This window comes from Labeo rohita, chromosome 13 (assembly GCF_022985175.1).
Source record: "Labeo rohita strain BAU-BD-2019 chromosome 13, IGBB_LRoh.1.0, whole genome shotgun sequence".
NCBI lineage: Eukaryota > Metazoa > Chordata > Actinopteri > Cypriniformes > Cyprinidae > Labeo > Labeo rohita.
In genome coordinates, this window is record NC_066881.1 from 33,757,779 (window position 1) to 33,780,538 (window position 22,760).

The window sequence follows — 22,760 nt, forward strand, 5'->3', positions numbered from 1 at the left end:
AGTATAATAAATTAAACAAAAATTGCAAAATAAAGAAAAATTACTGTTAATAAATTAAACCTAAATAGTAAAATAAAAAAATGAATAGCAATAAATTAAACATAAATAGTAATACAACAAGAAATAAATAATTAGATCAATAAATAAAAATGTTAAAAGCACATAGCAAAATTATAAAAAAAAAAAAAAAGAAAGAAACTACTTGGCAATTAACTGAAATAAGCTGAAGCACTAAATTGCAAACTGGAAATAAAATTATGAACTGGAAATAAATAAAAACTGTAACTGAAATAAAACAAATGAAACCCAAATAGTAAAAATAAATAAATAAATAAATAAATACATACATATTTAAAGCAGATTAAACTAACAGTAATATAAAAAAAGCAAATAAAAATAAAAAAAATAAAAAACTAAAATATAGAAATTATTAGAAAATCTCAGTAAATGGCTAAAATAAGTTGAAGTTAAAGCACTAAAAATTACAAACTGGAAGTAATTAAAAACTAAAAAAAGTTTTTTTAATAAAATAAAATAAAAATATTAGATGAGAAACATGAACTGAAAACATTAAAAGTGAATTAAAATAAAATTAAAATTAATTAAAATTAAATAAACCTAAAGAGTAAAATAAGAAATAAATTTAAATAAATTAAACATAAATAGTAATAACAAAATAATACAATAAATAAATTAATAAATAAAGAAAGCTGTTATAAAAATTCTAAAAGATGAAACTTTTTGGCAACTAACTGAAATAAACTGAAGCGCTAAAACTATGAACTGGAAATAAATAAAAACTAAAACTGAAATAAAACAAATGAAACCTAAATAGTAAAAATAAAGAAATAAATAAATAAAACCTAAATAAACAAAAACAAAACAAAAAATATTTAAAAAATATATATTTAAAGCAGATTAAACAAACAGTAATAAAAAAAGCACATAAAAAATAAAATAAAATATAGAAATGATTAGAAAATCTCAGTAAACAGCTAAAATAAGTTGAAGTTGAAGCACAAAATTACAAACTGGAAATAATTAAAAACTAAAACTGAATTAAAAATAAATTAAAGTCAAATTAAACTGAAAATGGAAAATATACAAATAAAATTCATTTCAAAACATTAACAAAAACTATATCATCATATAAACTAAAATAACACTTTAATTCTGTCATAATCCATTTTCTAACGAGGGTTAAGGGTTAATATGACTGTTGTAAACACATAGTCAGTTCCTGTCATTTACCTTCTCTAAAGTTATTCTGAACACATATGATTTTCTTTCTTACAAAAGTGAATAAAAGAGGTTGTCAAGGTTGAAGAATGAAAAAAGTACCATAAACGAAGCCCACGCTACTTTAAAAAGTTATATTCTGACGGACAGACCGAAATATAAATGATAAGCGAGTTTAATTTCTGGATGAACTTTACCAACCCACATTTATACCATCAGATTCCTGTAAACACGGCAGAGCGACGTCCGTCACTCACCTCAGGAGACGAGTCCTCCAAACAGAAGAGAAACTCCTCTAATTTCTGCAAGACACAGAAGGACGAATGAGTCACTTTAGCCGAAGATTAAAACAAAACAATAAACCTCATCTATTATTAAAAAGCACTCAGCGCACTGACATTACGGGAAGTGCGCAATAACTCGTCATTACGGCTGACAAGAAGAAAAATAATTGAGCGGGTTCGGCCCATCTGTGTGGCTAATGATTGCATTCAGGAGTCGTGTGCTAAAGCAGACAATAATTAGCACTCAGTGGCAGATCTATTAGTTCAACTGGAGCTGATGGGAGCCGACCTCAGGAAAACAGATTACAGCTTTGTTTCTCATAGATTGGGATTTAAATGACACAATATTAATTATCATCTCCTGTCGGCAGGAGCGATATTAAAGTGCCCGTGGTCGGCGTAGACCACTGCCTCTTTTATTAGATCCTGACCTGCTTTAAAATCATATTTAGCTTGTCAAAACGTCAGTGGTTTATTGCTAAAGCAATATAATCATAAGAAACAGACGACTGCAGGCAACAAGTATCAAAAAGTATAGAAGTATACAAACACACACACACACACACACACACATATATATATATATATATATATATATATATATATATATATATGCCCAATACCATAATATATTGATAACATATAACATTAATATAACAAATTATAATTATGTAATTATCAGTAAATTATTATTAATAATAAGAATGCATATTTCTCTTATTATTATTATTATTTTCATCATTATTACTATACATAACTATAATGTATGTATAATAATAATTATTTTTATTATTATTACAATCATAATTTTTATTATAACTATAATTTACTACTACTACTACTAATACCTAGTTCCAGTACTATTGTGATTAATTAAATTAATGTCCAATATAAATTATAAACGTAGTAAATTACATTAATAATTGTAATACCTATTTTGAATTATTAATATTAGTTTAATTATTATTATGAGTATTTAATTATATTAGTATGTAATATAATTTACTATAATAAATACATATGTGCAAGTGTCGAAATAGCATACTACTAATAATAATAATAATAATAATAATATCATTATTATTATACATATTTTACTGACCATAATTTACTACTTTATTTAAATATATTAGCATTTAGTATTTAATCACTTGTTGTAATTCATATATGTGCAAGTGTACAATACTATTATTGTTTTTGTTTTATTTTTTATTAATAATAATAATAATAATAATTATTATTATTATTTATAATTACAATTATTATTACTATAACTATTATACATATCTATTATTATCATTACTATAACTAATTATAATTTACTACTAAAATATATATTTCTATTACTATTATTTAATTATATTAGTATTTAGTATTTAATATCACTTACTGTAATTCAAATGTGTGCAAGTGTCAAACAGCATAAATAATGATAATAATTATTATTATTATTGTTTTATTATCAATAATATTATCTAATATAAAATGATATATTATGCTACATGTATTATTATTACTATTATTATTACCTATTATTATCATTATTATTACTAACTATAATTTACTACTGAAATATAGATTTTCTATTACTATTATAATTGAATTATATTAGTATTTAGTAAGGAATATAATTTGCTATAATACATATGTCAAATATCATAAATAATAATAGTAGTAATAATAATAATAATTATTATTATTATTAAATATAACGATATATTATACATACATTATTATTATTAATATATCTTATAATTATTATTGTTATTATTAACGATAAATAAATATATTTTCATTTACTATTATTATTTAATTATATTAGTATTTAGTATTTAATATCACTTGTAATATGTGTCAAATAGCATAAATAATAATAATAAGTATTATTATAATAATCATTATTTTATTAATCTAATATAACATAATATGCTATATTATTATTATTATCAATATTTATTTATTTATTATTATTTTATATATATATATATATATATATATATTTATATTTTATATATTTTAAAGTTAAGCCTTTAAAGTTCATAGCAATGCATATTACTAATCAGAAAGTTTTGATATATTTACAGTGGGAAATTTACAAAATATCGTCATGGAACATGATCTTTACTTAATATTCTAATGATTTTTGGCCTAAAAGAAAAATCTCTCATTTTAACCCATATAATGTATTGTTGGCTATTGCTACAAAAAAATACCTGTGTGACTTAAGATTGGTTTTGTGGTCCAGGGTCACATATATATGTATATACAATTATTTATGCTCTTTGAACAAACTTGCACTTACATATATAATTATTATATAAATTGAATTAAATAAATATTTTTGTGCAACTGTGTCCAGTAATAATAATTACACTGCTTTTATTCATATTTGTTAGATTTGCTATACAAATAATACACATATAGCATTAATAATATGCTGTGTAGGCTTGTGCAGACACACAGACAGAGTATGTGAGAAGCGGAGAGATGAAGAACAGTGAGTGGGAGACGCTGCGTCACCTCACCTTCAGAGTCCTGGAGGAGTGTTAGGAGGAGTGGCTGATCTTCAACAGACAAAAGACAAAAACAGAGAAGATACAGCCATGCACTTAGACACAATAGAGCCCTGCTGAGCTGAAAGATATTAGAACGACTTAGAGAAAGTTATGAACAAGAAGGGCAGTGAAGGAAGAAGAACAGAGTGGAAATTAGAGTCATTCAGCAAATGGATGGTTTTTAGGGAAATGGAGGGAGACGGAGGAACAGGCTTTCTATTTTTAGTTTCTCATTTCGTGAGTCTCTCAAAAGCACAAGTTGTATTCCAGCGTGTGATAGTGCTGTACCTGTCAGGTTCAAATCAGGCAAAGATGACACACACATATCGGTATATACAAATTACAAAAAAGTAGATGATATTTAATGAGTTGGCTTTACCTTAGTGAACTCCGAGTGTTGGAGGTCAGCCTCAGGACACCAGCGCCCCCCTAGAGCGGTCAACATGGCGCAGTCCGCTTCCTCTTTAGTGAATGGCAGGACATCTGAACCCGATCCAGGGATGGAGGGCAGATCCTCCGTTTCGGAGATGCTGGATGTGCGCTGATCGAGGCCTTTCAGGAGGAGATGACAAGCCTCCATATCAGCCTCCCAAATGTGTTCAAGTGCTGGACTTCCACAGCTATAGAGAGAAATATAATTAATAACACTCGCTTTGATGTTTTGCAATTACATGCAATGACATTCAGACACTTCAAAATCTTAAGTGCAGTAATACAGTAGTTTCTGGGTGAGTTTATGGACAAATCTTGAGTATGTGATCTGAACTACTGTCAAACTTGATACATCACACCAAGTCCTTTTAAACTAATGGTGTCTTTCCATTAATGCATTTTTATGAAGAATGAGACTGAACTTGCGTCAATGAAAAGGACGTATTTTCATGAAATTAGACATTTTGTCTTTGCCTGGGGCTTTGCAGTGACTTTTATGCGTTAAAAATCAATTTTAATAGAATATAAAACTACATTTCATGACCATAAGCTTTCTCAATATTAGATACACATTATTGTTCATTAATGCAAGGATGCATTAAATGTATCAAAAATGACATAAAAGATCGTTATTTTGTTACTAAAGATTTCTAAATGCTCTTCTTTTGAAGTTCCTGTTCATCAAGAAATCCTGAAAAAAAATGTATCATGGGTTTCAGGACATTTGAGAGCTCTTTCAGTGCTAGAAGGTATCAAATTTAATGCTAATAGTGATGTTTACTACAGTCAAACTTATGATTTTCACCTGACAGACAAAAACATATGATAGACGTACATGGAGGAGGAACCACAATAGACTGGGTTGGATTCTTTTGGCCTTAACTTCATATATGTTACTATATAGAGACACTTAAGCTCCCTGCTGGCTCCTCCAGTCCATGAAACTGTGAGAGCGCACAGAGAGGATGATAATTACGATCTTCACACCTGTGTCTCTAGAGACAAACAGCTTCCTAGAGTGATAACGGACAACGCCGTACCCTCCCCAGATATCCCACTTTGCTCCTCCTGGTGGTTTCATTCAGCTGCCACACAAATCTACAGAGATTCATTTACATGTTTGTGTTTGGTTTCCTGTGTCAGAAGTAAAATAGAGCTGAGAAGTAAAATAAAGGTGCATTAAGGATCTCTGCATGTTGGATTCCAATGGAATTTGATGTTAGAATGTTGCTAAAATGCTGGAGTCTGGTAGAATTTAATGTGAGAATACTGGCAAAATGTTGGATTCCGATAGAATTAAACATGATAGAATGATATTAAAATGTTGAATTCCAGTAGAATTCAACATGTTAGAATGTTGCTACAATGCTGGATTCAAATAGAATTTGACATGTTAGAACAGTGCTATAATACTGTTCCAATAGAATTTGATCTGTCAGAATTCTGCTAAAATGTTGGATTCTAGTAGAATTCTACATGTTAGAATTTTGCTAAAATGCTGGAGTCTGGTAGAATTTAACATGTGAGAATATTGCCAAAATGTTGGATTCCAATAGAATTAAACATGATAGAATGTTGATAAACGCTGGAGTCTGGTAGAATTTGACATGTTAGAACAGTGCTAAAATGTTGAATTCCAGTAGAATTTGATGCGTTAGAATGTTGCTAAAATGTTGAATTCCAGTAGAATTTGATGTGTTAGAATGTCGCCAAAATGTTGGATTCAAATTCAATTTGACATGTTAGAATGTTGCTCAAATGCTAAATTCTAATAAAACTTTATTAGAATGTTCATAAAATGCTGAATTCCAGTAGAATTCAGTATGTTAGAATCTTGCTCAAATGTTGAATTTCAATAGAATTAAACATGTTAGAACAGCGCTATAATGTTGGATTCCAATAGAATTTGATCTGTCAGAATGTTGCTAAAATGTTGGATTGCAGTAGAATTTGATGTGTTAGAACGTTGCTAAAATGTTGGGCTAAAACAGAATTTGATGTGTTCGAATGTTGGTAAAATCTTGGATTCCAATAGAATTCAATGTGTTAGAACGCTGAAGCCTGGTAAAATCTGACATGTCAGAACAGTGGTAAAATGTTGCATTCCAGTAGAATTTGACATGTTAGAATGTTGCTAAAATCTTGGACTCGACGTGTTACAATGCTGCTAAAATGTTAGATTCCAATAGAATTCCACATGCTAGAATGTTGCTAAAACACTGGAGTCTGGTAGAATTTGACATGTTAGAACAGTGCAAAAATGTTAAATTCCAATAGAATTTGATCTGTCAGAATGTTGCTAAAATGTTGGATTCAAACAGAATTTGATGTTTTAGAATGTTGGTAAAATGTTGGATTTCAATAAAATTTAATGTGTTAGAATGTTGCTAAAATCCTGGATTCCATTCGAATTCAAAACCTAAGAGTAGAACATGTCGAATTCCAAGAGAATTCTACATGACAGAATGTTGCTAAAATCTTGGACTCCAATAGAATTTGATGTGTTATAATGTTGCTCAAATTCACAACACACAACACTGCTGGGTATAATAGTGAATGTAGTAAAACCATTAAGTATTTAAATGATACTTTGTCAAATGCTTAGTAAAACAGACCCTTGGTGATTATCACCAGATGACTTAAGAGGGCTATAATTGATGCTTTAAAAAAATGAAAATGATTAATTTGGCACCAAAAAAAGACCAACAATCACCTGTCTGTGTTTTCTGATATCAAACAGACACAGTAATATGATTGACAGGATCCTCCTGCAGGAAAAAGGGCTAGTGGAATTTTTGAATTCACAACCCGCAAGTAGGGAAAACCAGTCAATTAGCTCAACGTCTACATGTACACAAACAAAAAGGAATCCCCTGATGGAGGAGGTGACGGGGACAGTCAGTGCTAGAGTGAGACAGTGACCTGATTTTACAACCTCAAATCCCACAGCTGTTGCTTTTTAATGGCCTTGAGTGAGAGATACGCGTGTGACAGTGTAGCTGGTGTTTAAAACTGCATTTATTTGATCAAAAACCAAGTAAAAGCAGTAATATTGTGAAATATTATTTGGACTTAAATAAGATTAAAAGATCATTTATTTCTGTGATCAAAGCTGCATTTTCAGTGTCTTCAGTGTCACCTGATCTTTCAGAAATCGCAAATTTAGCATTGAGAGTGAGCGAATGGTATATTTTCATTTTTGGCTGAACTATTGCTTTAATACTCCCATTTGCAGAAAACTAAAAAGAGGCAGAGTCCATTTATTTGAGAGCGGCTAACAAAAGAACCCACGGCGGGGTTGAGTGTGACCGCCGGCTAATGCCTGCCTGCTTTCAGAGTCATCGCGGGCAGGTTTCCATGGTGAGTAACAAGGAGAACAATCACACCGGCTAAAATAAAATTGAAGGAAAGCGAGAAGCGAGGGTTTCCGGAGAGAGTCCCGCGCCGCGGCCCCTCCTCTGCAACTCGTACAGTAATCACCTTGGCAACAGACAGCGCTTCTGGCATCCGAGCATGTGCTCTTGCAAAGGAGCGAACGGTAAACCATATGCCACGCTTCCCTCCAGATGGCCGCCCATAGTGTTTTATTGAAATGTAATGAATGCTACATTTCTACGGTTGGGTACGGCAACTAATAACTCATTCAATTATACCAATTTGTGTCGTATTTATGTCGAGAGAAATGCTAAATAAAACTACGTTGCTCGTGTAGATTTGCAGCTGGATTTTGAGTGTCTGGCATTCGTTTAACCTTTTGTCTCCATTACTATGCATGAAATTTACAGCTTCTGGTCCTCCAATCATGTGGACTCAATATCACAAGGTCAGAAATAACAGGTCGGGATGGTGTTCCCATTTTCACATTAATTAATCCGGTGCTTCTCAAATGGTTTTGCTTCAGGACCCAAATTTTACACTCAACACCAAATGACCACCCATAATTATTTCTCGTACAAAATTAAATGGTAAAGTCCTTAAATTATTAATAACGCATTAAATGCAATTAAAGTTAAATTATTAATGATGCATTAAACACCATGCAAAATATAATATTAAAGCATTTAACAATATTTTTCTATATTTATATATTTTTACATTATACATTTCAAGGATATCTAGATTTATAAAATAAAAAAATAGAGATTTTTTTTTTTAACATAATACTAATAATTAAATCAATAATAATTTGATGGCTAGTTGCAGCTGTTAGTTGCATTTAGTATTATTTTTATATATTTTTGCTTAATACATTTCAAGGATATTAATGTTTATCTAGTCTTCTTTTAGTAGCACTGGAATACTATTATAGTTTTTAGAAATATTTTGAATTTATTGTTAAATTTATAATTTTTTTATTTTTAGATTTTTAATTTTCATTTTATGGAATTTGACGTATTAATACGTTGCTAAAATGTTAGATTCCTGTAGAATTCAACATGTTAGAATTTTGCCAAAATGTCTGATTCCAGTAAAATTCGACATGTTAGAATATTGGTAAAATTTTGGATTCCATTGGAATTCAATGTGTTAAAATGTTGTCAGAATATTGGATTCCAACAGAATTCGACATGTTAGAATGATGCTAAAATCTTGGATTCCAATAGAATTCGATGTGTTAGAATGTTGCCAGAATGTTGGATTCCAATAGAATTCGACATGTCAGAATGTTTCTAAAATCTTGGATTGCAATAGAATTCGATGTGTTAGAATACTGGTAAAATGTTGGATTCCAATAGAATTCGATGTGTTAAAAATGTTAAGTTCCAACAGAATTCAGTGTGTTAGAATGATGGTAAAATCTTGGATTCCAATAGAATTCGATGTGTTAGAATATTCGTAAAATTTTGAATTCTAATAGAATTTAGTAGGGCTGCACGATTAATCGCACGATATTGGAGCTTTACTACTAATCAAAGTACCAGCTTCATTGACTAAGCGCGCCTCACAATATCGTGCGATTAATCGTGCAGCCCTAGAATTTAGCATGTTGGAATAATGCCAAAATGATTGATTCCAGTAGAATTCAACATGTTAGAATGATGCCAAAATCTTGGATTCCAATAGAATTCGATGTGTTAGAATATTCGTAAAATTTTGAATTCTAATAGAATTTAGCGTGTTGGAATAATGCCAAAATGATTGATTCCAGTAGAATTCAACATGTTAGAATGATGCCAAAATTTTGGATTCCAATAGAATTCGACGTGTTAGAATATTGGTAAAATTTTGAATTCTAATAGAATTTAGCGTGTTGGAATAATGCCAAAATGATTGATTCCAGTAGAATTCAACATGTTAGAATGATGCCAAAATCTTGGATTCCAATAGAATTCGATGTGTTAGAATGTTGCCAGAATGTTGGATTCCAATAGAATTCGACATGTCAGAATGTTTCTAAAATCTTGGATTGCAATAGAATTCGATGTGTTAGAATATTGGTAAAATGTTGGATTCCAATAGAATTCGATGTGTTAGAATATTGGTAAAATCTTGGATTCCAATCAGAATGTTTCTAAAATCTTGGATTGCAATAGAATTCGATGTGTTAGAATATTGGTAAAATGTTGGATTCCAATAGAATTCGATGTGTTAGAATATTGGTAAAATCTTGGATTCCAATCAGAATGTTTCTAAAATCTTGGATTGCAATAGAATTCGATGTGTTAGAATATTGGTAAAATGTTGGATTCCAATAGAATTCGATGTGTTAGAAGGATGCCAAAATGTTTGATTCTAGTAGAATTCGACACGTCAGAACTATGCTAAAAATATGTTAGAATGTTGGGTTCCAATAGAATTCAGTGTGTTGGAATAACGCCAAAATGTTTGATTCCAGTAGAATTCAACATGTTAGAATTTTGCTAAAATCTTGGATCCCAATAGAACTGGATGTGTTAGAATGTTGCCAGAATGTCATATTCCAATAGAACTCGACATGTTAGAATAATGGGAAAATCTTGGATTCCAATAGAATTCGATGTGTTGATTCGATGTGTGAATGTTTGATTCCAGTAGGATTTGACATGTTAGAATGATGCTAAAAATAAGCAGTTTTTATTGATACTTTGTCAAATGTAAAGCAGACCCTTGGTGATTATCACCAAATTATAATTATTATATATATTTCAAGGATATCCAGGCTTAAAAATATAAATATTTAAAATAATAATAATAATGATAAAAATAATAGTTATATTATTAATAATAATAATAATAATAATTCTGACCACACATGGTTACTTAATTCATTGCATTTGATAATGCATTTAGCATCAATTATTATTATTACTATTACTATTATGATGATTATTATTATTATTATTATTATTTCAGAAAAACCCACCCTAACTGTTAGTTATATAGTTAAATAAGTTGATTGGTCACTTCACATGTCACAAGTGGTTCTAGAGCTCTAAAAATCATTAAACACAGAAAAAAACAGCCAAGAGTGCTCAAAACAAATACACTTTTTAGTGAGACTGTTTATTAAAGTGGCAGTCCACTTCTCCATTTTTTTTCATGTCGTTTCACTAATTTTGAGATGTCACTTTGGACAGATGAAGACGAGCTCATCAGAAAGAGACTGATGCAGTCAGAGCAGACCTGAATGATTTAATACACTGAAACATCCAGAGAGACAGAACCAAAATAAGACCAGACAGTGTGAACTGCCTAAAAAATAAGGAAAAATCACCCGAGGGACGAGACGAGAGGCTGTTTGTGTGAAAGAGAGATGAGAAATATCCATTACCTGTGAAGTCTGTCCTCCAGAAGCTCAATATACTTCACAGTGTGTTCCTTTAAACTGTGCTCTGTTGAGAAGAAAAACATAATGTACATCAGACAGAGATGCTGCCATATCATGCATATTCATGTCTGGGCAAGACTGTCATTTCCTGAATATCCTGAACGAAACTCACATCACATGTCCAGATCATGTTTCAATGACAATTAAATCTTTTAAAATGAAATGCACAGACATATATATAATTGCTTATATTTCTATTTATATATTACTACTACTACTACTACAATTTAATTATTTATATATTATTCTGAATTTATTCATATATTATATAAAAAATATAAAATTTAATTTAATTTTATTATTTCCAGTTGGTTTAAGTTTGTGGCACGAACATATGTTGTATTAAAGATTTTTACTTTTTTAATTTTATTTTATTTTATTTTTATTTTATTTTATTTTTTTTATTTCATTTTGTTTTGCTTTGTTTAATTTTATCTTATTTTATTTTATCTTATTTTATTTTATTTCCAGTTGTCCTAAGTTTGTGGCACTAATGAATGATATATTAAAGATTTTTATTTTATTTTATTTATTTTATTTTATTTTGCTTTGTTTCATTTTATTTTGTTTTGTTTTGTTTTATTTTAATTTAATTTTATTATTTCTAGTTGTTTTATGTTAGTACTAATATATGCTGTAATAAAGATTTTTTATTTTATTTTATTTTATTTTATTTTATTTTATTTTATTTTATTTTATTTCCAGTTGTCCTAAGTTTGGGGCACTAATGAATGTTATATTAAAGACTTTTTTTATTTTATTTTATTTTATTTTGTTTTGTTTTGTTTTATTTAATTTAATTTTGTTTTATTTTATTTTATTTTATTTTATTTTTTATTTTATTTCCAGTTGTCTTAAGTTTGTGGCACTAATTAATGTTATATTAAAGATTTTTATTTTATTTTATTTTGTTTTATTATTTCCAGTTCCAGATTTTTATGTTAATTTAATTTAATTTTTTGTTTTGTTCTGTTTTATTTTATTATTTCCAGTTGTTTTATGTCTGTGGTACTAATATATGCTGGAATAAAGATTTTTATTTTATTTTATTTTATTTTGTTTTAATTTATTTTATTATTTCCAGTTGTTTTATGTTTGTGGTACTAATATATGCTGTATTTAAGGTTTTTATTTTATTTTATCTTGATTATATCTTGATTTAACAGCGTCAAGCGCAATCTCCAGTGAACAGGACGCGGCTGTCTGTGTTGACACATGCACACATTGAGCCTGACAGTGCCGTTTTCAAACTGTGATCTCCTCCTAATGCAATTTCAACTCCAACACCACACACAGACCTAAAATCCCACAGAGAGAAAAAATCTGTGAATTTTAGCCCTGATTCAATCTTAACCTGATCTCATGACAGACATGAATTCAGATTCAATCACTGAAATGTGCTGTAATGCGGCCCACTGGTCCATAAGCTTTACCCAGCAAACCACAGACGAGCGAGTCGATGTCTTTACGGTGTGAGATGCTGTTCGCAACATACTGCAGAGATGAAAGTATCTTCAGCAGCAGATGGTGATAGTGGCACAGTGAAGAAGTGTTGCATGCTTTTGGGTTTTTTTGGACAGTAGATCATGCAGCAATCTGTTAATCATCAGCGAGTGGAAAACACTGTGAGAATGCAAATATAGCGCTGTTGGAGTCATGGCCTAGCAGCATGTGTACATGCACCGGCTGTGGTGCTCATATGGGAGCTGCAGGTTCAAATCCAGCCAGTGACAGTCTTGATAATACAATATAAATATATAAATATAATATAGTTAATTTTAATTTTAGGTAGTTTTAGAATTTTTGTGTTCTTGTCATTTGTATTGGTTTTTAAAATAAAACAAAATGTTAAATTTAATTAAAAATACAGTTTATATATATATATATATATATATATATATATATATATATATATATATATATATACACACACACACACACATACATACATATATATACATATACACACATTTTTTTATTTTTTATTTTATTATTTTTTTCAAAGTACAGCAAAAACAGTAAAATTCTGAAATATTTTTATGGTTTAAGACAACTGTTTTCTATTTGAATATATTTCAAAATGTAATTTATTTCAGTCATCAAAGCTGAATTTTCAGCATCATTACTCCAGTCTTCATTGTCACATGATCCTTCAGAAATCATTCTAATATTCTGATTTGCTGTTAATAAAAGAAACATTTATAATTATTATTATTATTATTATTATTATTATTATTTTATTTTCAATATTTAAAACCATTTTTTCAGGATTCTTTGATGAATTGAAAGATTCAAAGATCAGCATTTTTTTTATTAAATAAATTATAGAAATGTATACTTTTCTTTAGCAAGGATGCTTTAAATTGATCAAAAGTGATGATAAAGACATTGATGATGTTAAAAAAGAGTTCTATTTCAGTTAAATGCTGTACTTCAACATAATAATAATAATAATAATAATAATAATAATAATACATATTTTTTGTGCAGTAAATCAGAATATTAGAATGATTTCTGAAGGATCATGTGACACTGAAGACTGGAGTAATGATGCTGAAATTCAGTGTTGTAATCACAGGAATAAATTACATTTTAAAATATATTAAAATACGAAACTGTTATTCTACATAGTAAAAATATTTCATAATTATTAAAAATTCTATTTTTGTTCTTAAAAAACATTGAAAATCTTACTGTTTAAAAACATTTGACTGGTAGTGTATATTTTTATATTTTCTGAGTAAATTTTGATTTTAAGTAGTTTTAGTATTTTTTGTTTGTATTAGTTTTTAAAATAAAACTTAAATAAAATAAAATAAAATTTAATTAAAATTAAAAAATTAAAAATATATAGTTAAAAATTTGAAAACAAAAATTATTTATATATCAGTTTTAATTTTAAAGTTTTAAATTAAATGAAAATGAGAAATGTTGCTGAAACAAATTAAAAGTTTTTTTTGTTTGTTTAATAATTTATTTTATTTTATTATTTAAAGCAACAAAAATGTTTTGTACCGTATGTCCATACAGAACAAATTCATGAAATCTCAATTTTTTTTTTAACCTTTATTAAAAGGTAAAAATAAATAAATAAATAAATAGGCGAATTGATATTGGATTTTGCTGATATGATAGTAACGTTTTTAAAGAAAGGCAATAAACAGACTATTGTGCTGTAAAATACTAGCAAAACCAATATATTGATTAAGGTTCATAGTCTTTTCTTCTTGTTTTATGACAGTCCAAGGAGAAGACACAAGAGCTTATGTCAAATTAAATGCCAGATGCAGTTTGTTGTGTAACCAAAATACAAATAATATCCAGAATAATGCAGGACTTTTAATTATAAACAAGTTTGAAATTTTTTTCTCTTATTTTGAAATGCCTATACTACTACTTCCAACTGCTTATTTAATGCATTCTTTCAACCGTCTATAACAAATTACAACATAAAAACTATTAATAAACTGCCATACTTCATCAAAAGTAGACCATAAGCAAACAGCGCTAATATTTATGAAATTTAAACATTTGCTTTTGAAGTTTGATAATGAAATCAAGCCATATCACAATTCAAGACCTCTTTAAATGATAATTAAGACTTTTGCTATATCATATAAGACTTTTTATTACCTTAAATTTAATTAAACTGAATTAAGGATTTTTAAGCAGTCTAGTCAAATGAGTAAAATATTAAAAATATATTAATTATAACCTAAAATACAAGGTCAAGTTGAGTGAATTGCATTATGCAATACAGTATACAGTATAAACTGCTCATTTTTGCAAACAATATCGCATGCAAACCACATTTACATACTGAATACAGTATGCACACTGCAAAAATAGTATGAGTAGTATGGTAGCATGCTATTCTGATCATTATAATTGTGAATAAAAGCATGCATAACATCACTCGGAGGCATTAAAACAACACAAAGCTTGTATTTTTCTTGCTTTCACAAGCTGTAAGTCTTGCCTCATTAATAAAGCAACCTCAGATGTGACAAAATATGAAATGACTTCATTAATTAGCACTTTTCTGACAACTTGAGAATCAAAGTATCATGCGTTGTGCTGTGAACACAAACAGAAACATCCTGCTAATGCATCTGAAGGACGCTCATGAGCTAATGATCGCAAAAAGTGCATGCATTTATTATAGAGGAAGCTGGTAATTATTTGCCGTGTGTAAAAGAACACAAAGCCTCTTTCACAGCATTAATAGGCCTCAAAAGCAGACGCTACACCTGCAAGCGTGCGTTTCGCAGCAGATGCAGATGCGTGGGCATGAAATGCTGGTGCAATAAGAGGAATAGCCTGTCGTATTAATTGAGTCAGAGGAGACGGCTGTGATTAATGGGCCTCTGTCTGAATTTCTGAGCTTCAGCACAACAGCATAGAGAGAGACGCACAAAAGCATCTTAGTCAGCACTTACAGACGCACAGACTGTTGTCGTAGTTACAAGGAGCATCCAAACTTGACCTCCTGAGCACGAACCGTGAGCATAAACAGGTGTGGTGTTAGCGCTGTTTGACATGAGCTTTGATTTTCAAAGCAATATGCTAAGCTAGTGGCAAAAAGGTCATGCAGTGACCTTTCGAGGTATTTTCAAGGACAATAAAGTACTTTTATTACTTCTTAATACTTGGTGTCAGGGTTATACTCATTAACTAAAGCTAAAACTTTTAAAATGTTACTGGAATTAAATGTTAACTGAAATAAAATGTATAAAAATATTATTTAATTTTAATTATTTGTTTATTTTATTTTTTTAATTTGATTTAATTAAATTTCCATTAAAAAAAAATAAAAATCAGAAATGACTAAAACTGAATTAAAATAATTTAAAAAAATACAGATGTTAAAAAAATTTAAAATCATGAAAACACAAAACATTAACATGTTAATTAAAATGGTAAAATGGTAATGCAAAATATAAAAATAAAAACGCCAAAATATTTATTAAAAAATGACACATACCTTAAAAAAAATAATAAAATGGAGAGAAATAAACACAAAAAAAATTACATTAAAAACTGTAATTAAAATTACATATTAAATATTTAATTAAAATAAACGCATCAAATAAAAATAATTCCGAAATATTAATGAACAATTATATCTACATTTAAAACATCAAAAACCTAAATTTGACAAAAACACACACCAAAAATTAACAAACCATAAAAGCCAAAAAACAGAAATTTATAAAAATGACAAAAACCTAAATTTACCAAAACCTTAACATATATTAAAATTAAAATATAAGATTAAATACTAATTCAAAATGTTAATAAAAACTGTAGATGTTTAAAAAAAAATAAATAAACAAAACTACAGAAACAAAAACCTCTAAATCTTATGCAAAATTAAAATTAAATAAATAATACAAAACATTAATAAAAATATATAGACATTTAAAAAACTAAAACCATTACAAAATTACAAAAAAACACAAATTTGCCAAAACAAATTAAAATGAAAATATAAAAATAAATACTAATTTAAAATGTTAATACAAACTATAGACATTAAAAAAATAAATAAATATGAAAAAGTAAAAAAAATAAATAAATAAAATAAATAATTTAAAATATTAATAAAAATATAGACATTTAAAAAACTAAAAACATTACAAATTTACAGAAAACACAAATTAACCAAAACCTTAAGATAAATTAAAACAGAAATTAAATACTAATTCAAAATGTTAATAAAAACTATACACGTTTAAAATACAAATAAACAAAATTACAAAAACAAAAAACAACCTAACTTTTACGAAAAAGTAAAAATAAATAAATAAATAAATAATAAAATAAAATATCAAATACAAATATACAGGCATTAAAAAAACTAAAAACATTACAAAATGACAAAAAATCATTACAAATTTACAAAAAAAAAAGAAATTTACCAAAACCTTAAGATAAATTAAAATAGAAATATAAAATTAAATACAAGTTCAAAATATTAATAAAAACTATATACGTTTAAAATACAAATAAACAAAATGACAAAAACAAAAACATTTTTATGAAAAAGTACAAATAAATTGAAAACATTAATAAAAATATATAGACGTAAAAAAAAAAAAAAAAAAAAGCCATTACAAAATGACAAAAAACCCCACAAATTTACCAAAGCCTTAAGATAAATTAAAAAGAAAATATAAAATTAAATACTAATTCAAAAACTACATATGTTTAAAAAACAAATAAACAAAATTACAAAATACAACCTAAATTTAATGAAAAGGTAAAAATAAATAAATGTAAAATAAAACAAATAAAATAAATAAAAATAAAATAAACATGAATAAAATATACAGATATTTAAAAAACATTGTTTTCAAAAAAAAATAAACTTTATTTTTTTATTATATATTATTATATAATCAATATATTTAAAAACTATAATACACTGCTGTGCAAATTAAGTAAGCACAACAAAATACACAAAATGGTTATCCAATACAATCTGAATCTAGTCAATAAGAAATGAAAGGTCTGTCACTTCAGTAGCAGCAAACACAAAAAGAGATGCATTATAGAATTTATTTTTGTGAGTGAATCTTTGCAGAAACCCAGAGATAAAGCACAGCAAACACACACACACAACCTTATTTCTGAAAGCCTCTGTCATCTGCTCACATTGCCCGCTCCATTTATTCCTCCTCTAATTATATCTCCACCTATGGACAAAACACTTCACCCAACAACGAGGCACCTTCATTTGCTCCACAGGACAGCGGTACCTGAGTAAAGCAGGAGCTCTGCAGCATTAATGGATGTAAACAGCATCACATGAGTCTCAGCTGAAACAGCGAGTCCTGTCAACTCAAACCTTCGATCATTAAAGATGATGGTACTGCAGCGTGGTCCTCGCCGATGTATATTATACAGCCTTAGAATAGACATTTATAAACTAATAAACGAATAAAGAGCATTTTCTCTCTCTTAGAATTAAATGGGACATTTTTTTGTTGCTGCGCCTTTAAGACTCCTACATAAATGTCCTCGTTGCATGTAACGAGAGACTTGTTGTGCACTTATTCATTAAAATGCATGTGTTATTCTTCAAGCTGCAAATTATATGCATGTCAAAAGGTTAAATAACTGTAACTAATTCACAAAGATTATAAGAAAGATGCAAGTAGCTAAACATCTCATATTTGACAATTGTTTTACAATAGATATCTTAAAACTGCCCAATATTACCCAGTGTTGCAACTAGTCTTTTTGTGCCAAATTTTGATTTATGTGATTCATAACTGAATGTGATGAGACAAGAAAACTTAACCATTAGCGGTTTTCAGCATATTAGGTATATGATTAAAACTGTGCATATTTTACACTGCCAGTCAAAAGTTTTTGAACAGTAAGATTTTTTGTTTTTTAAAGAAGTCACCAAGCCTGCATTTATTTGATCCGAAGTACAGAAAAAACTGTTACATTTTAAAATATTTTTACTATTTAAAATAACTGTTTTCTATTTGAATATTTTTTAAAATTTTATTTATTTCTGTGATTTAATGCTGAATTTTCAGCATCATTACTCCAGTCTTCAGTATCACATGATCCTTCAGAAATCTTTCTAATATGCTGATTTGCTGTTCAAGAAAAATATTTTATTATTATTATTATTATTGATATTATTATTATCAATATTTAAAACAGTATTTTTTTCATGATTCTTTAATGAATAGAAAGATCCAAAGATCAGCGTTTATCTGCAATTAAAAAGCTTTTGTAACATTATACACTATATCATTCAAAAGCTTGGTGTCAGTATAATTTTTTATTTTTTTTTAGGAAGGAAATTATAGAAATTAATGCTTTTATTTAGCAAGGATGCTTTAAATTAATTAAAATATGATGATAAAGACATTTATAAAGTTACAAAGATTTCTATTTCAGTTAAATGCTGTTCTTCTGAACTTTCTATTCATCAAAGAAACCTGAAAAAAATCCACTCGGCTGTTTTCAACATAATAAAAATAATAAATGTTTTTTTGAGCAGCAAATCAGAATATTAGAATGATTTCTGAAGGATCATGTGACTGGAGTAATGATGCTAAAAAATCTGCTTCGAAATTACAGAAATAAATTACATTTTAAAATATATTAAAACAGAAAACAATTATTTTAAATAGTAAAAATATTTAAAAATGTTATCGTTTTTGCTGTACTTCGGATCAAATAAATGCAGGCTTGGTGAGCAGAAGAGACTTAAAAAACCCCTAAAAAATCTTACCGTTTAAAAACTTTTGACTGGCAGTGTCCACCTTCTGGCCCACCAATTCTGGAGAAATATAATTTCATATTTTTTGCAGACACAGCACTTTTTAATTTTAAATTCTTTAATGTTTAATTTTATCTTTTTTATTCTTTAATTTATTTATAATTTTATTAATTTTAATTATATATATATATATATAAATATAAAATGTATAATTTCTTTTTTCTACATGAATTAATTTAAAAATAAGCATGAATTAAATTAATTGAACAAATATTGTCATAATATATATTTTAGAATTTATTCATTTATTTTATTTTATATTTCTAATGTTAATTTTAACTTAATTAACTTCATTGTGTTAATGCAAAATATAATTTTATATTTTTTGCAGACACCGCACTTTTTAATTTTACATTTAAATGTTTAATTTTATTATTTTATTTATTTATAATTTTATTTTATTTTTTTTTATTTAATTTATTTATATTTGTTTAATTTATAATTTCTTATTTACATTAATTAAAACCATCCTATGCAGACACATTTTTTTTTAAAACAAGCATGAACTAAATTAATTGTACAAATATTGTCATAACGTATATTTAGAATCCATTTATTTAATTTTATATTAACTAATGTTAATTGTAACTTAACTTCATTTTCCTAATGCAGAATATAATTTTATATTTTTTGCAGACACAGCACTTTTTAATTTAAATTTTTCTTTGTCTAATTTTTTATTTTATTTATTTAAATTTTATTTATTTATATTTGTTTAATTTATAATTTTTTTTACATTAATTAAAACCATCCTATGCAATTTTTTTTAACACTTAAAAAAAGCATGAATTAAATTAATTGTAAAAACATTATCATAATATATATTTTAAAATCTATTCATTTCTTTATTTGCTAACGTTAATGTTAACTTCATTTTCTTCATGCAAATTATAATTTCACCTTTTTTTACATGAATTAAAACCATCCTATGCAGGCACATAATTTACAAATAAACATGAATTAAATTAATTGTACAAATATTGGCATAATGTAGATTTTAGAATGTATTTATTTAATTTTATATTCACTATCATGCAATAAGCTTCATTTTCTTCATGCAAATGATTATTTCTTCTACTCTTCCTTTTGTCTTTGAGGTGCAATATGATCTAGACATGCTTTTGACATGTTTAGTGAAATTCACCCAGTGTTTAATGCTCAAGGATGTCAAAACGTCAACTGGTGTAAATCCGGTGTTCTTGTATCATCTGACAAGTTGGCGATAATAACTAGAGGCACATTAAGATGAATTCACCGGTCTGGTATCACATGACTTGTTGGCGATAATAACCAGATGCACATTAAAATCTTCTCGACTTGGCTCCGTCCTCCCACGAGGATTCGCGGGACGGAGATTGCGGGAGGTGGTCTGTCATTTACTCGCTTCCCTACACGTCCAACAACAGGAGGAGACGGCGGCTGACAGCCAACGGGAATCCGGCCAGCCGTTAGAGGGATTACACTCGTCTGCTTAATTTGACACACACACATTTTGCTCAACAAAGAGCTCGGCCGGTCCACGTCTTTGTGCCGGGATGAGAGAGATCGTGAGCTAATGATAGCCTGAGCGCTGATGCTAAATATGCAAAGCGGGCGAATATGATACAGAACACAAAAGATCTTTGACATGAACGGGCCGCTCCCGCTAGGCTCTCATTAGCCTGTCTTCCCACTCGTGTAATAACACGCTGACACACGCATTTGCCACATAACTGCCATCAAATCACTGTTTTGGGCACAGGAAAAAGGGTTCGCGTGCGTCACTTGTCACGTCGGGGTTGTAGTTTGCTGTTGGGTTGGCGCTTGCGTAATTAGGAAGATATTTACGCATATTAAATGGTATTTTTAAACATGAGTCTTTGCCCCGGCTTGTGCAGAAACAAAGAGCTGTTGTCGTGATCTCACCCTCTAAACAATTCCTAAATGGAGCGGAAAAGCTCAAACTTCAGGGACCAAACTGCAAGATACTGGCAACCGCAAATTTTATTACTTTTGATCTCAGAAATGTGTCTAAAAGTTTGTAAAAAAAAAAAATAAACTGAAGTGCAAGACATAAACTCACATTTCTGATGGAAAAAGTCAGAATTGCAAGATTTAAAATCCCAGAAAAATAAAAAAAATCATAAATTATGGCACTATTTATACACTGAATTTAATTAGCTAATTTCTAAATAAATAAATAAATAAATATACAAACAACTGGATAGGATGATTTTCATTAATGAAAAAAATATAAAAATAAATAAATAAATAAATAAATAAATAATGAAGCCTTCTGCATAATTGACATAATGAATTAAAAAAAGAAAAATGAAATTCTATTCATGCATTATAACAATATTTGTACATTGAATTTGATTAATGCTTGTTTTAAATAACGTGTGTGCCTGGATAGGTTGATTTTAATGAATGTATTACAGTAATAAGATTTTGTGAAAATGCTTAACTGTCATAAAAATGACAAAATGAAAACAAATTTGCACAAATTGCTTCAGCAAAATAGGTTTATTATATTATATTACATTATATTATATTATATTATATTATATTTATTATATTATAGTTTTTTTTAATTCTCCTTATGCACAAATTAAAATATTATGCATATATTAGAAATATATTTTTATTTTAATTAATGTATTACAGTAATAAGATTTTGTGAAAATGTTTAATTGTCATGAAAATGACTCCACAAAAATACATTTACATTTACATTATAATATATTATATTATATTATATTATATTATATTATATTATATTATATTATATTATATTATATTATATTTCTTAATTCTCTTTATGGACATATTAAACTATTATGCATATATGATAAACATATTTTTTCCTTTTAATTTTACTGTAAAATTTTCTTTTAATTAATGTATTACAGTAATAAGATTTTGTGAAAATGTTTATTTGTCATGAAAAGACTAAATTAACTAATTTGCACAAATTGCTCCACAAAAAAACATTATATTATAGTTTTTTAAATTCTCTTTATGCACATATTAAAATATTATGCATATATTACAAATATATTTTCCCTTTCATTTTAATGTGAATTTTGATTTTAATGAATGTATTACAGTAATAAGATTATATTATATTATATTATATTATATTATATTTTTCT

General features: G+C 27.8%; 1 protein-coding gene across 2 annotated transcripts in view; it reads right to left on the reverse strand.

Annotated features, from left to right (window-relative positions):
* Nucleotides 1–22,760, reverse strand: part of disc1 (DISC1 scaffold protein) — a 67,750-nt gene that overhangs the window by 13,501 nt on the left and 31,489 nt on the right. The window contains exons 10-13 of one of the 2 annotated variants that reach the window (XR_007828964.1): nt 11,262–11,322; nt 4,458–4,698; nt 4,049–4,087; nt 1,497–1,541 (exon numbers count right to left, since the gene is read on the reverse strand). Coding sequence is in view for 1 of the 2 variants with exons in the window: in XM_051126226.1 (XP_050982183.1) it covers nt 1,497–1,541; nt 4,458–4,698; nt 11,262–11,322 (347 nt within the window). In the remaining variant the exon portion in view is untranslated. The remainder of the gene's footprint in view (nt 1–1,496; nt 1,542–4,048; nt 4,088–4,457; nt 4,699–11,261; nt 11,323–22,760) is intronic. The other variant, XM_051126226.1, reaches the window with a different exon arrangement.